General features: G+C 40.4%; 1 protein-coding gene across 13 annotated transcripts; it reads left to right on the forward strand.

Annotated features, from left to right (window-relative positions):
* The first annotated feature begins 366 nt into the window (after positions 1–366).
* On the forward strand, positions 367–16,027 carry LOC104586959 (putative pentatricopeptide repeat-containing protein At5g06400, mitochondrial). Of its 13 annotated transcripts, XM_088886506.1 has the most exons (4): positions 389–9,904; positions 9,999–10,128; positions 13,936–15,345; positions 15,458–16,027. In XM_088886506.1, the coding sequence occupies exon 1, from the start codon at positions 793–795 to the stop codon at positions 3,967–3,969; it is 3,177 nt and encodes a 1,058-aa protein (XP_088742632.1). In that variant the 5' UTR covers positions 389–792; the 3' UTR covers positions 3,970–9,904; positions 9,999–10,128; positions 13,936–15,345; positions 15,458–16,027. The 13 variants fall into 13 exon arrangements, 12 of the variants coding, with proteins under 12 accessions (XP_088742632.1, XP_088742625.1, XP_088742629.1 ...); XR_016068598.1 differs by having other exon boundaries at positions 367–732; positions 9,684–10,128; positions 13,936–16,027; XM_088886499.1 differs by having other exon boundaries at positions 389–10,128; positions 13,936–15,354.
* Positions 16,028–17,011: the final 984 nt, after the last annotated feature.

Here is a 17,011-nt window from a genome sequence, read left to right on the forward strand (position 1 = left end):
TATAAAGTAGGCAAACGTCAGTTTACTTCTTATTTTATTTTACTCCTCCCAAACAAATAACCTCTCTCTTGCTTTCATCCTAGGTGGAGACATCATCAACTTACTTGCCATTTTACTCAACCACACAAACCAAAGTCAAACATAAAGCAAGGGCAAATCATAATTTATACTCGTCCATTTGTTCTCTCATCTGTCATGCTTTTTTCATAAAACATCATATGCACTTGGTTTAAGATGGATTTGTCATTTTCGTTGGTAGGCTGTGCGGTGAGGACTCGAACAAGCCGAATCGGTTTTCTCTTAACTTGGCCAGTTCGAACCAAGACGAATTGGTTTTCTCTTAAACTGGCCAGTTCGAACCAAGCCGAATCGGTTTTCTCTTAATCAGTTGCATACGTCCATGGAGAAAAGCTTTTAGCAGATTGACAGATTCACAGACCTCTGAGTGTCTGATGAAGCTCGAATTGAAAAATGGTTTTCTCCTGTTTTGCCGAAGAAAAGCAACTCTAGTGAGAAAGAGAGAAGGAACCCACCAAGTCTGAGAGAAGAAGAGGTGAAAGATAGTTTCGGAGAAGATGAGGATGAAGGTTTTTCTACTGATACGAGCTCAGGAATAGGGGGCACTTGTGGCAAGATACTCTTTTTCAATTGAGGATTCGTGAAGGTTTTTTCAGGAATTTCCTTGCCAATCGACCAGATGGCACTTGGCACTTTGGCAGGGGATGTTTAGAGGTATTTTTGTTTCGTATTCCTTCTTTGTTGTCTTCTCTTCGGGACCAACTAAAGGAGAATATGAGGTGCTTATCCAAAATCCGCTCTTTAGATTTGTATTCTGCTGAAAGATTATTTAAATTTCAGGTCTCAGAATGCCGATGTTTTTCCCTTTCAAGTCTTCATCCATCTGCCAAAATCCCAGAGAAACCGCAAACAGACGCCAGGGGTATTGATCCTCTGTTCCGCGAGATCGTAGAGATTATAGGAACTGATAATCTCAGACCTCGAGAAAGTCCAATTGGGGTTCCTGTATCTCAAGAAACTCGCGTAATAGCTGCAGGGGTAAGAGAGGAATTACCACTTGGCATTGGATGTGTTCGTCAATTTGCCGATGAGAGTATCGGACTTGATTATGAGAAAACATTGATACCGAAGGATACCCGGTTGGCAACTCCTGATGTAAATGATGTTAGCCCTATTGTTCACAAGGTAACAGAGATCGTGCGGGCTGAAAATAATGTAATTCCCATGGAAGAACGTTTGGAAAACTTGGGCATTCAGTTCAATTCAAATGTTGTGGAGAATGTACTGAAGAGATGCTTTAAAGTACGAAACTTAGCTTTTAGGTTCTTTAAATGGGTGCAGCTCAGGGCAGGGTTTCACCACACTACTGGGACTTACAATACAATGATATATATTGCTGGGGAAGCAAAGGAATTTGATCTCGTGGAAAAACTAGTTGAGGAAATGGAGAACAATTCATGTCCGAAGGATATGAAGACATGGACCATTCTCATATCTCACTATGGGAAGGCAAAACTTATTGGCAAAGCCTTGCTGGTCTTCGAAAAAATGAGGAAATCTGATTGCACACCAGATCGGACAGCTTTTAAAATCATTATCCAGTCTTTATGTACTGCAAGAAAAGCAGAGATTGCATTAGAGTTTTACAGGGAGATGGTTCTTAAGGATATGGTGGTAGATATAAATTTGTATAAGTTGTTATTGAACTGCTTATCAAGGTCAGGAGATTTCTCAGCTGTTAGAATAGTTGGAGAAGACATGATCAAAGTCTCTCAGATTCCCGAGAATATAGTTTATTCTTGTCTTCTGAAGAGTTTCTGCATTTCAGGGAGTATTGGAGAGGCCTTAGAATTGATTCGCGAACTTAGAAATAAAATGATAACCCTTGATTCTGGAAGTCTTGAAATTCTGGTGAAAGGGCTATGTAGGGCTGATAGGATTGGTGATGCTTTAGAAATTGTTGATATCATGAGGAACAATCACATTCTTGATGGTAAGGTTTATGGGATTATCATCAATGGTTACTTGAAGAGAAATGAAATTTCAAAGGCATTGGAGCTCTTTTCTAGTATTAAAGAATCTGGGCACTTACCCACAGCTTCTACTTACACCGAGCTGATGCAACACCTCTTCTGGTCAAATGAGTATCAAAGAGCCTGTGAGCTATATGAAGACATGCTTGTTAATAGGGTTGAACCAGATACTGTGGCAACCATGGCTTTGGTTGCAGGTCTTATTCGCCACAACCATGTTTCTGAAGCATGGGAAATATTCAGAAATATGAAGGAAAAAGGAATCATGGTTACTCAGAAATCATATTCAGTATTCATTAGGGAACTTTGTAGAGCTTCAAAAACAAATGAGGCCTTTGAGCTTTTGAGTGAAATGTGGAATTCCAAAATTAACATTGGAGATGGAATATTCCAATTGGTTATATCTTCTTTAGATAAGAAAGGAGAATTGGAGAAAGCAGAAAAGGTCAAGGGAATGAGCAGAGCCACTAAACTTTGCACTCAACAAGATGAATCAATTGGTCTACCTGCAACTCATCAATCCCTATGTGGAGGGAGTGACATGGTTTTTAATGCATATGAACCACAGCAACTTGGTCAAAGTGTAAACTCTAATCAATTACAGCTATGCAGGACCAATGTTCACTTGGTACAGTCATTGCCTGAGGTTTATAATAACCATGATCTGCAGGAAGTATGTAACATTTTGTCATCTTCCATGAAATGGTGCTTAATGCAAGAAGCATTGGAAAAATGCAAAATCAAATTCACTCCTGAACATGTTTTAGAGGTTCTTCATAAGTGTCAAAAACATGGTTATGCTGCATTACATTTTTTCTCATGGGTGGGTCAACAACCTGGTTATAGACACAATACAGAAACCTATAACATGGGCATCAAAATTGCAGGATGTGCAAAAGATTATAAACATATGAGAAATCTTTATCATGAAATGAGAAGAAGAGGCTGCTTAATAACATCAGATACATGGACTATTATGATCATGCAATATGGTCGAGCAGGCCTGACAAAGATTGCTTTGAAGAAATTTCAAGAGATGAAATTTGATGAATGTAAAGCAACTAGGAGTATGTACAAGTATTTGATAATAGCCCTTTGTGGGAGGAAAGGCCGTAAAGTGGATGAGGCCATCAAAATGTTCAATGAGATGATTTACACTGGGTTTATGCCTGACAAAGAATTGATTGAGATCTACCTTCATTGTTTGTGTGATGAAGGTAAGTTGTCAGATGCTAGGAGATGTGTAGAATCCTTATGTAAGGGAGGCTTCACAATTCCACTTGGTTATTCCTTGTTAATTCGTGCTCTTTGCCGAGCAGGGAGGTTAGACAAGGCTCTTGCATTAGCAGAAGAGATAGGGGAAGAATGGCCTAATTTGGATCAATATATTTATGGAAGCCTTGTTCATGGAATGCTACGAGAGAGAAGGTTAAATGAGGCCCTTGCTAAGGTTGAAACAATGAAACAGATGGGTGTTTATCCGACAGTCCATGTATACACGTCCTTGATAACCCACTTTTTTAAGGATAAACAGGTTGGGAAGGCCTTGGAAATGTTTAAAAAAATGATGGAACAGGGTTGTGAACCAACTATTGTTACTTATTCTGCATTTATTCGTGGATATATGAACATGGGGATGGTTGTTGATGCCTGGGATCTCTTCCACCGTATATCATTGAAGGGACCATTTCCTGATTTTAAAGCTTATTCAATGTTCATAACTTGTCTTTGTAAGATAGGTAGATCTGAAGAAGCTTTGCATCTTATTCATGAAATGTGCGATAATGGGATTTTCCCTAGTGCTGTTAATTTTCGGACAGTGTTTTATGGTCTAAACAGGGAAGGCAAACAAGATTTAGCTCATACTGTATTACAAAAAAAATGGGCTCTTATTAGTAATAGAAAGTTTCTAAAATGAGTTTACATTCATTTATTCTGGTCCATATGTATTTCTTCCTACTCACCAGAAAAAGACAAAAATCTGATGCTTCTTTTCCAACTCAGACATTTTGAATTGTCATCAAGCAGATTTTTTATTGAAGGTAAATCCATTGGCGACTTCAAAGTACACTAGTAGGTTAGGTGTGTAAACTTATTTGAATTCTGTCTTACGCATTGTTATGGGCCCGGGAATAGGATCGCGTCACGGGGAAAAGCTCCTGTTTTCCCTTGTTCCTCCCCTTCCTAGCTGAACCTATCTTGGCGTCCTAGAGGGTGATTTGTCCAAGAGATCACCGAACTCTCCTTTTACTCTCTTTCTTGACTGGAAATTTGATATCTTTATTAAATAATTTCAGCTCCTTAAATAGGAGATTACAAGAGGTAAGATTCCTTCTTGTAGGAAGACTCCTTGATAACTAAACTGCTTACAGATAAGATAGATAAGACTAACTAAACTGCTCACAGATAAGATAGATAAGACTCCTAGATAAGACTAACTAAACTGCTTACAGATAAGATAGATAAGACTCCTAGATAAGACTAACTAAACTGCTCACAGATAAGATAGATAAGACTCCTAGATAAGACTAACTAAACTGCTTACAGATAAGATAGATAGGACTCCTAGGTAAGACTAACTAAACTGCTTACAGATAAGATAGATAAGACTCCTAGATAAGACTAACTAAACTGCTTACAGATAAGATAAGGATAAGGTAAGATGAACTGTGGCTTGCTAGATAATCTGATGAGGGTCCTACGTTACTGCTGTTGTCGGTGGCGGTACTTCTTCCCCACGAATGCGTCCATAACATTACTCCCCTCCTGGACTACGAGCTTGTCCTCAAGCTCGAAATCTGGATATGTGTCTTGGAGTTCAGTCAAGGGAATCCAGGATAGGTGGAATGATTTAGCCCTCCTGGATCGGGTTCCACTGAAGGGGGTTCATCCTCATCGTCCTCTTGTTCCACCAGGAGGCAGAAAAGTCTCTTACACTTGTGCCCTGCTGAGTAGAGTTCATCACAATTAAAACACTGTCCCCTCGCCCTGCGTTCCGCCATTTCAGCCCTGGGCAAGTGCTTAATAGGGGGTGCAACAACGCTGCTCCCCTCACTGGATGCTGATCTGGAATTGTGGCTCGTATGTGGCTTTTGTTCTTGGCTGGTTGCTGAAGATGGAGCCATTCCGAGTGGTTCCGGGGATGCCCATGCGGATGGAGGCCGCCCCATAGTGAAGGTTCCGCGGCTGAGCTGCATCTTTCGTTCGAAGGCGCGAGCTAGATTCATGGCTGTAACCAGGTTGGGGGGGTGTTGCATCTCCACATCCACTCTCAAGGGTTCTGCTAACCTTGCGGTGAACATGTCTACCTGCTGGTCCGGTCGTACCGAAGCTGCTTTGGCAAGGAGGGTCTGGAATTGGCACTGGTATTCAGCCACCGTTCTCGTCTGTTTGAGGTTGATCAGTTCACCTAACGGGTTGCTCGTCAATGGGGGCCCAAACCTGAGGAGGCAGTAGGATTTGAATTGGGTCCAACTGAGCCCGGGTTCCTCCTGCTCCAATTTATAAAACCAGAGCTGCGCCTCCTCCGTCATGTGGAATGCGGCCAAGCTTACCTTGTCGCTGTCCCCTGTCCGTTGGTTGCGGAAGAACTGCTCGCATCTGTACAGCCATCCCAAAGGATCTCCGGTGCCGTTGTATGAAGGGAACTCTAGCCTGCTGTACTTGGGAACGACCGCGGCTACCGGGGCGACGACCTACTGTTCGCCAGGCGACTCCGTCAAGTCTGGTCGGCGGCTGTTTGTGGTGTCAGCCCCTTTTAGATTCCTCTCCTTGTTAGAGAAATACGATTCCAGCAAGCGTCGCAACTCCCGGACATCGTCTTTGACCTCACGAACCTCCACGCTGGTTTTCATGAGCCTATGCTTCAGTTTGTGGACCCTGGATGATAGCTGCTCCAGATCTCCCATGACGGTTGGCTCCGATACCAAGTTGTTATGGGCCCGGGAATAGGATCGCGTCACGGGTCGGTCCACGGGGAAAAGCTCCTGTTTTTCCTTGTTCCTCCCCTTCCTAGCTGAATCTATCTTGGCGTCCTAGAGGGTGATTTGTCCAAGAGATCACCAAACTCTCCTTTTACTCTCTTTCTTGACTGGAAATTTGATATCTTTATTCAATAATTTCAGCTCCTTAAATAGGAGATTACAAGAGGTAAGAGTCCTCCTTGTAGGAAGACTCCTTGATAACTAAACTGCTTACAGATAAGATAGATAAGACTCCTAGATAAGACTAACCAAACTGCTTACAGATAAGATAGATAAGACTCCTAGATAAGACTAACTAAACTGCTTACAGATAAGATAAGAGTAAGAAAGCAGATAAGATAAGGATAAGGTAAGATGAACTGTGGCTAGCTAGACAATCTGATGAGGGTCCCTCGTTACTGCTGCTGCCGGCGGCGGTACTTCTTCCCCACGAATGCGTCTATATCATTACTCCCCTCCTAGACTACGAGCTTGTCCTCAAGCTCGAAATCTGGATATGTGTCTTGGAGTTCAGTCAAGGGAATCCAGGATAGGTGGAATGATTTAGCCCTCCTGGATCGGGTTCCACTGAAGGGGGATCGTCCTCTTGTTCCACCAGGAGGCAGAAAAGTCTTTTCCAATATCTTAAGAAGGCAGTCACATCGCCTCCCACCTTGGCTCTTCCAGATTTCAGTAAAGAATTTGTGGTGGAAACTGATGCTTCAGGGAAGGGGATTGGTGCAGTCTTAATGCAGAATGGGCAACCATTGACTTTCTTCAGCCGAGCTCTATCAGCCCAGGCCCAAGCCAAGTCCACATATGAGAAAGAGTTGATGGCGATTACCTTAGCAGTACACAAATGGAGTGCATACCTTCTGGGAAGGAGATTTACGGTACGAACCGATCACCGAAGCATTAAACATTTATTGGAGCAGAGGATTCTCAGCCCAGAACAGCAAAAATGGGCCTACAAACTTTTGGGTTACGATTTTCATATTGAATATAAACCTGGGCCTTCAAATGCAGTGGCAGATGCACTATCCAGGGTAGAAGTTTTCTAGCTGATGGGCCGGTCTAAACCCAATTACCCCTTGTATGACCTCATCCAGCAGGAGGCACAATCAGATCCAGAACTCAGCCGGATCTGATCCCAATGGAGCAAGGATCCCACTTTAGTGCCAGGGTATTCTGTAACTGGTATTACACTCTTCTATAAAGGTCGTGTGGTAGTAGCCAGCAAATCAGAGTATCAGAAGGAGTTGCTCAAGCTATTTCATGACTCGGCTATAGGTGGGCATTCCGGGTTTCTCAGAACTTACAAGAGGATAGCGAGCCACTACTACTGGAGGGGAATGAGACGTATGGTTCAGAGTTACGTGGCCTGTTGTGACATATGCCAGCAGCACAAGTATAGCACCCAGTCTCTTGCAGGTCTACTTCAGCCCTTACCCATTCCAGAACGAGTATGGAAAGACATTACCATGGATTTTATTACCGGGTTGCCTAAATCAGCAGGGAAGTCGGTGATCCTGGTGATTATGGACCGCCTAAGCAAATATGCTCATTTCTTGGCGCTACCACAGCCGTACACAGCTTCCACAGTGGCTCGAGCTTATGTCCAGGAGGTAGCCAAATTGCACGGCACTCTGAACTCTATCTTGACCAACAGAGACCCCCTCTTTATGAGCAAATTCTGGGATTCTTATTTTTCTTCTCAAGGAGTACATATGCTTCACACCACCAGCTACCATCCCCAGACAGATGGACAGTCCGAGGTGGTCAATCGTTGCCTTGAAACTTGCGTTGTTTCATCAGAGAGAAGCCCAAGCAGTGGGCTTACTGGCTGCCATGGGTCGAATATTGGTATAACACCACATACCAAGCTTCAGCAGGGACCACTCCATTTAAAATAGTTTATGGGAGAGATCCTCCAGCTGTGCTTCCGTACGAAAAGGGGACTTCTACAGTGGCTGAGGTAGAAGCCCAGTTATTGGACAGAGATGAGATTTTGAGATCCCTCAAGCTGCATTTGCAGAAAGTCCAACAGCGCATGAAGTTAACCTATGATCGCAATCATCGGGAGCTTGAATTTGCAGTGGGGGATTGGGTTTACTTAAGACTCCAGCATTACTGACAAGCTTCGGTAGTCCGACAGGTATGGCAGAAGCTAGCTCCCAAGTATTTTGGCCCATTCATGGTGATTGAACGAGTAGGGCAGGTAGCTTACAAACTGGAGCTTCCTATTTCCTCAAAATTACACCCAGTTTTTCATGTCAGCATGCTGAAGTTACACAGTTAACTGAAGACAGGGACATATTGATTGAGCCACAACAAATCAGAAATATAAGGTGGGTCAAAATGGGCAAGAAGTTACACAAGCAGGCCCTGGTCATGTGGAAGAACTTGCCACCAGAAGATGCCACATGGGAAGACTATGACAAACTGAAAGACCAATATCCTCACATCAACCTTGAGGACAAGGTTTTTCTTGAAGAGGGTGGGACTGATAGGCCCTTGACTACCCATTTGGGCCCATCACAGGAGACCCAGGCCCACAACATGCAGCAGCCAGGCCAAGCACGAGAGAAGCACTCGATCTCCCATGTGCAACCGCCACTGAGGTTTGTTTACGTGAGGAGGCCACGTCCCTCCAGTTAGTTAGCCGTCTCAGTCAAGCCATGTGCAGGAGAGGCTGAAGAGAGGGTATAAGCATTGTATTACCTCACCGATTCTGGGCAATGAAAAATGAGACCCTACTGATCTCCTCCATCTCTCCTCTCTTCTTCCTTTCTCTTCTTCCTCTCCTCTACTCTACTCTGTTTTCAGGAGGGTGAGCTCCCTCGAACCAGCTCAGGTTTTCAGAATATCAAAGTGAACTTATCAGAGAGAGAGAGAAGGATACGTAGCAGAAGACATAAATAGGAAGTATTAACAAAGAGGACTTTCCTTTTTTCTACCTGTATTAGTGAGACTTTTCCTTCCTTGCCTTCCCTTCAGCACTTCTCTTTTCTTTTCTCCTTGTCTTTGCTTTTCTTAAGAATCCCTTGTGAAAATTTTCTCCGAAGAGTCTCTCCGTGTCTCTCTTAAGGAGCTTAAATAGGGAGTGGGATAGTTATGTAACTACCTCCTCCTTCTAGGTGAAGGACACCTGTCCTCCCACTTAAAGAGAGGGAATTCCCCACTCAAAGAGAGAGAACTCCCCACTTAAAGAGGGGGAACTCCCATATGGGATACTTTTTATAGTTTTAATGATTTGGCTAGCAGACTAGCTAACCCACTTATTACATATTATTTGAATAAAAAAAAGACTTCAACACCCACAAAATTAGAAACAGTAGGGATCCTCTTTTATATTCAATATAAGAGTAAAAAAGATAAAGAGTCTAGGATTACTTGACTCTAGTAAGGAAGATTTCTGTGGCATGAACAGTAATCCAAAAATTAATTTAGTCAATTTCTGATTTATTCATATTGCAAATAACAGAACTGAACTCTAGTCAATTTCTGATTTAAGTCAAAAGAACAGAGTTCAGGTAGTGATCCTGGTCTTTATTGAGCTACTAATGACTTCATTTATACACCTAGGTCTATTACTTACAGTCAAACAGATTATTGATTACCCAAGTCTTAGAATTGCAGCACTAAATTTAACCATTCTCCAATATCTCAGTAAGTGATGCTGATTCAACAAAGGCCAGCTGAAGTTATGTCTGCTCTCACTGGAATCAGAATAATAAAAAGATTGGGCATTCAGAACTTATCCATTGTAGAGATTCTGCTAATACTATCAAATGACTGAAGGACAAGGAGGGGGCCCCTTGGAGGTTGAGTCATTATCTGGCTGAGTCAAGAGACACCTTGGAAAGTACTACAATATATTGTTTCCAGGATGTGCTGTATCATTATGGCTTTACTAATTTCATGTTAGGTTCTATTTAAACTTTCATGTTAATATATGTCTTCTTTTCCTTGTGTCATTTTGCAGTGGGGATTATGGTGATGCTGTTACTCTAGCAACTTTGAAAGATTTTCACAGGAGAAGGGTTCAGGTCTTAGCAGAATCAGGTGCTGACCTAATTGCATTAGAAACAAATCCGAATAAGCTGGAAGCACAGGTACATTCTTTGGTGCTTGTAGCAAATGATAGTTATTGATTTCTATCCTGTTTTTTACTTACAACTGGTTAATAGAATTAACTATTGAAATTGCTCAATAAGTGGCATGAGCCTTTCCTATGAACTACAGACTCTCTGATCTAGATCCAAAATCTGGACAGCTGTAGTAAATGGTTCAAGCCATGAAAGAGTTGTCATAATAAATTGGACCATTGATGGTAGGTGGATGTTTGGCATTTTGTTCATGCAGTTTTGAGGGTCCTATTTATTGAGCCAAACTGATGATTTGGTAGAACATCCAAGCAGGTTTACCAGTGTATGTTAAGTGAGTAGGGTTTATCAAAAATGATATTCCCATTGTATTACTTGGTTTGAACTTTTCAGTTTGGTATTGACTTTATCTCTTGGTTTGAATGCCTTTTGATCATATGTTGGGAATGCTTGTTTTCTGGTATCAGGGTAGACAATTATTTCACCTGAAATTTCTTACCTTTTTCTAGTGTCCAAAACTTACAATTCAATTATGATCCTTCTCTACTACCTATTCATATTTGGCCACTCTTTGTCTTTGATTTCTCCTAATTAAGTATCACATTTTCTTAACATTACTTCTATTATCAAAATCTCAAATTTTTATTAGTAATTTGGTATCTATTGATTTACTTGGTCTGATTAAAATACCAAATGAACTGAATACATGATCATTATTTAATAGATGAATCTCAGCTTAACTTAATAAATCTGTATACCCATGCTCTTCCCTAAGCCATGCAACCAATATGCAAGATTCATATCCTTATAGGTGTGGCTCAAAAGGCTTTTGAACCATCTGCCTACTTGGTACAACCCTTTTATATCGGGGATCTATAATAGCTTGAGATAGTGAGTGGTGAATACAGTGTTTCTATTCTTGAACTTTTCACTCAAGTTCAGTGCCAAAGCTGCAACTTAACAGACAGGTTTACCTGCAAGACATGGGATTTCAAACCACAAACTTGAATGATGAATGGTTTCTTAATGTAATTAGTTCTCAAAGGTTCCAACTTGACATTTCAAACCACAAACTTTTGGTCTAGTGCTTCCTTCACTTAACTCCCTTGTCTGGAAAATACAGAACAAACCCCAAGATTTATTATTTAAAGTGTTCCCTACCATCTCGTCTCTTCCACTCTCAGCCTTCCTTCCCTTAAAATATTAGAAAGAGAAGCTAATATTTTCAATTTCAAGTTTTGGTCATTTTTTAAGATCTGAAGTACAAACTCTTGTACTGAGATTGAATAAATGAGGTACAAAAGAAACCATAAATCTTCTTTGAGAGGTTGTTGAAAGAAGTAGCAGCTAGAATTTTGGCATGATTGGTGCTTCCACTTTCTAGCTTTTGGTTGGTCTAACATTATCATTCATTGGGATATATTCCTGTCACATTGTTGCTTATGTAGGTTCCTGGATATTTCAGGTAGGACTGAGATTCCACCATCTCCAGTTCCTATTACTTCACAATGGTGATCAATGTTTGACTAACTGCTAGGCTACTCTGCTTTCAACCAGTCATGCAATGTTATACCTCTGCTCTGCTTTCTCAGACTTTACACTCAAATCGTTTGCACTGCCATGGTTTTGCATCAGTACAAATTTATTTATATAGCAACCAAACACAGCCTTGGGAACAAATACAATGCATTAAGGTTTTCATAAGAGTTACACAGTCATCAAAACTACATTAAAATAATCTATATGAACTGCTAATAATGCTTGCAAAACTTTGAGCATAGTGGAGTTGATCTATCTTTATGTGAAGACCCAGTGTTTGTTCAATTAAATACTCGATTCTACTCAAAATGACAATTCAGGATCCATGTTCATTAAAGTTTGGCAATAAGAACTAATGTTTGCTTCCAACCTGACACAACCCTCCAACTTTATCTGGGTTTGGGACCAGCAGTGTAAGACAGGCTTAACAATGATGAGTTCTAGTTAAATTAAAAATTTAAACTTGACAAAAAGTACAGGTGTCAAGTATGCTCCATGTGCAACTAGAAACTTGCAGCCAAAGATCGCACTGAGAAACACCCATTACCATTCCACTTTGAACACCACTCATCCACCTTGCTAATATCAAATTGAAACATAAAAGGTGGGGTATAGGGCTGATGTGGACCAGGGATTGAACAGGCAACCAATCTAGGTCTCCTATTTGGTGGACAGACCACAAATTACCCAAATCATCCCTCTACATGGCAGAACTATGGCAGATCATGCAGGACCTGATTGGAGAACTTTCGTCATATTAAAGGTGATCCCTAGGTAGTTCCAGAATCCTGTTGCTTACAGTGTGTTTTAAGCAAACAGTAGATCCAATTCAATTTTTCAGTTTCAATTAGTCTATCCTTTAACCAGATTGGTAACCTAATGGTTTTTATTTTGGATAAGGATAATCTACTGACTTGCCTCCATGGTTTTAATGAACCAAATTTCTATTATTTCATTACACCAAAGTCCAATACAAGATGAAAAGACCAGCTTTTTGGTATCTTAGTGGGTAAAAGAATAAAACACATTTTTTAAATTTTTATGAACCCATATAGTTTCCACTGAAATATGATAAATTTGGAATGTTTGAATGGAAATTTTAACCTAGTTAAACATACTTTATATATTAGTTTACTGTGTGAATGTGTTCAGCCAATGGCTACTTTGCTCCATCCAGCTTTCCCATGGTCACTGGAGAGTATTGGTACACTTTTCATATCTAATTCAATGAATTCTCTGTCACTGATAAAAAAAACTTAAATTTGTTATCTGTAGCAAAAATAATTTGAAGACAATAGTAATGGTTTGTACCAAATTTGAAAAAAGATATCTCTAATATGTATTTGTTTAAAATATCTATAAGATAAAAGAGAAGCTCACTTTCCTTGTTAAAATTTCCAAAATTATATGCCAAAATTCTGAAACTTTGCCCCAAATAAATTGGAAAAGATTTTCTTGCAGAGACTAATTATTGTTTGCGAGACTAATTAAGAACTATTATTTTGCTGCAATGCTTGAGGTTATTGATGGTAAAAGAAAAGAAATCCGAAGGGGTTAATAAGTTTCAATAGTTGCATTGCAAGTAATATTTTAGCTCCTTCATTGAATACTTGGACTGAAACTGACCTAGAGTAGATACCATATAACTTACACATAAATTAAAATCCGGGTTTAATTAATGAAAATGTTTGGGCATGGTTAGGTTTAAGATGCAAAGAAATGCATTGGAGGTCACTATACTGCAGTGTTTAAAAGTGAAAGGCACAAGAAAAAGCTTGGTCCAACAACTTGATGCTCTTTCCTAACATAGATTCAAGGGACTCAAGGCACAAGAAAAAGCCCCTTATATTAAAAGTGCAGTGTTTAAAAACTCAAATACATGAAACAAAATTCCTTCTGACTTGAATGTTCATTTTGTATCAATGTCTTTAAGTTATGATGAAATTGCACGGTTAGCCGTGGCCATGATAGGACAAATCTAGAAAAACTGTTAACTGATTTAACATACAGTATACCTGGAATATGATTGTTATACAGAGGGAGTTCTTTGTTTAAATAAAAATAATAATTCAATATTTACAATGGAACATGTACTTATAAGACAGTCCAGGAAAGGTCTACAGGTTGGTTACTTATGTTTGTCTGGTTACACATGTAAACAACTTTGGGATGGCTTCTTCCTGTCTTGGCTATTTTAATAAGTATTTTTTATTGGATCCTTTTAACAAGTATTTCTTCATTGTTTATGTTATGGTCTGATCAATCTTTTTACTGTAGTATGATTTTCAGGTGAAGCAATTGGAGATTATACATTTGAAAGTACCCTTTCTTGGTGAGGTGATGGGAAATATCTTGCTACTTCAAGTAAAGAGCACAACTCTTCCTTGCAAAGAAAAAATTTGGGAACGGGATTCTGGGTCACTGCATGCAGCTTCAGAATTAAAGCCTTTCATGGGAGTAGCCTTGGATTGGATGCCAAGTGGTGCCAAAATAGCTGCAGCATATGACAGGAAAGCTGAAAACAAGTGCCCTCTGGTTGTTTTCTTTGAGAGGAATGGGTTAGAAAGAAGCTCATTTAGCATCGGTGAGCCAATAGATACAACAATTGAAGTCCTGAAGTGGAATTGCACCTCAGATCTTCTTGCAGCCATTGCAAGATGTGAAAGGCATGGTTCTGTTAAGATTTGGTCCTTCAGTAACAACCATTGGTACTTGAAACATGAAATAAGATACTTGAAGAAGGATGGAGTGAAATTCATGTGGGACCCGACAAAGGCATTGCGTTTGATTTGTTTGACACTTGGGGGAAAGATTACAGCCTACAACTTTGTTTGGGTAACAGCTGTGATGGAGAATTCAACAGATTTGGTGATAGAAAATTTCAACATACTGATATCACCTCTTGCTTTATCTTTTAATGCCACCTCCCTTGTATTTATTCAACCTGAAATACTCTGCTGCTGTTCAAGATATGGCCTTTTTCCCCCAAAACATTTAGCCATGTGCTTATCAAGTGGTAGTTTGTGTATTGTAGAGATTCCTGCCACTGAAACTTGGGAAGAGTTGGAGGGCAAAGAATTCAACATTGTACATAGCTGTTCGGAAGTGGAATTTGGGTCCTTGATTCAGAGGAGTGGATGCATCATAGGTTGCTGCCACAAGAGCTCCATGAGCGAGTTAGACGTATGATCATTACAAGTGGTTGGAAACACGAGGGGTGGATGAAGAGAGCTTGGTTCTGACCCTAGAAGGGCTAGGGGCAGACCCAAAAAGGAATCATTCTCACATAAAAAATCATGGGAGCTACCTCCACTGATCTGGGGAAAAACCAAGCCTAGGACTGGGTCTGTAACTATAGGCTGAAATTGAAAATTGATTATATTCTTTGGTGCTTGTAGCAAATGATAGTGATTGGTTTCTCTCCTGTTTTTTACTTACAAAGGGTTAATAGAATTAACTATTGAAATTACTCAATAAGTGGCATGAGCCTTTCCTAAGAACTACAGACTCTCTGATCTAGATCCAAAATCTGGATAGCTGTAGCGTTCAAGCCATGAAAGAGATGTCGGAATAAATTGGACCGTTGATGGTAGGTGGATGCTTAGCATTTTGCTCGTGCAGTTTTGTGGGTCCTATTTATTGAGCCAAACTGATGATTTGGTAGAACATCCAAGCAGGTTTACCAGTGTATGTTAAGTGAGTAGGGTTTATCAAAAATGATATTCCCATTGTATTACTTGGTTTGAACTTTTCAGTTTGGTATTGACTTTATCTCTTGGTTTGGTTGGTGGTCATGCAGGCCTATGTTGAACTTCTCGAGGGAGATGACATACAGATTCCAGCATGGTTTTCATTCAATTCTAAGGATGGTGTCAAATGTAGTTAGTGGAGATTCTTTTCTTGAATGTGCATCTGATGCTGATTCATGTAAGAAGGTTGTTGTTGTTGTTGGAATTAACTGCACTTCTCCAAGGTTTCTTCATGCAGGAATCTACTGGAGTGCGAGATGAAGATTTTATTTCATATGTAAGTAAATGGTGTGAGGCCGGGGCTTCCCTCATAGGAGGCTGCTGCAGAACAACACCAAATGCCATTAGAGCCATATCTAGAGTACTATCCAAGTAGTCTTCTGTCTTACCATCACTACAGTAGTAACAATTCATCGGCTAAGAGTCCTATTTTTAGAGAGAGAGAGAGAGAGAGAGAGAGATGTAAATATACGTCAAGGCAGAAGTAGAAAAGGGCTGGAATTTGAAGTTTTCCTTGTCGCTTGTTTTTTTTGGTTGCTTGTAATACATTATCAGACTCTTGATTAACTGTGAGGTTGGAATTTTACAAAATAATTTCCTGGTCTCTGCATTTTCTCTTATTTTTCCTGTGTTTATATATATATATCTCTATCTTTAGCCTTTTACCTTCTTTTAAGAAGCTTTTTGTGGTCAGGACTCAGGAAATAACTTATTCAAGAGATTTATTATGTAGTGTGGGCAACCATTCTCATTCCCCCTTCTTACGTTGGGGATGATGGGGGGATTGGATTGTCTATTTCTAACATGACAAGAGAAGGTAGTTATATCATCTAACATCTATGCAAGTTTTGAAGTTATCCATGTGGCAAACTATTTTATTCCGGTCTCGGATTATGAATGGAGGCTGGATGATTCATGACTCATCAACTTACCTTCGGTGTCCAGTGATGGAATGATGGATCCCCCCCTCCCCCCCCTAAATGACTCGTATAAACAAAGTTCTCCACATCAGAAACAATGGTTTTGTACAATGGGATTCATAGCTGTGGGAAAATGGGTCAACAAAAGCATGGTGCATGGGATACAAAAGCCAGAGTTTAGCTGTGATGATGAGAAGAGGTAAGCCTGTGAATTTCTTCCATGAGCCAGATGGTGGCTTCAGCTTTACAAGGATGGATTATGGTATCCATTGGACGATGTTCATCTTCAGCACCAATCCTTGATTAGTCCCACTATTTTAGGAGAATCTTGGTCAGATTTGATGGATTCGCTCAGGCCCCGCCATGAGGTGAATGGACACTACAAAAAAACCAGGCTTTAGCTGGCAGTCTTGATTCATCAACACAAATTTCATGAGCGTTGGCATTGACTTAAGCGGGCGGTTTTTCTTTCCCAGTATAGCCACCATCAGCAAAAATAAAGACCACCGCAATATCCACATAAAACTGCCGGCATAGGTGGCACCAACTTAGGCCATTGAAGTAAGCATTACCGGCGGTTTGTCAATATTGTTGGCTTATCCTTCCATATACCGGCAGTTATACACCGACGGGAAAAAGTAAAAAATAAATAAATAAATAATCGGCATTGAAAACCACTGGTAC

Source organism: Nelumbo nucifera, chromosome 4 (assembly GCF_055504915.1).
Source record: "Nelumbo nucifera cultivar China Antique chromosome 4, China Antique-T2T, whole genome shotgun sequence".
Lineage (NCBI taxonomy): Eukaryota > Viridiplantae > Streptophyta > Magnoliopsida > Proteales > Nelumbonaceae > Nelumbo > Nelumbo nucifera.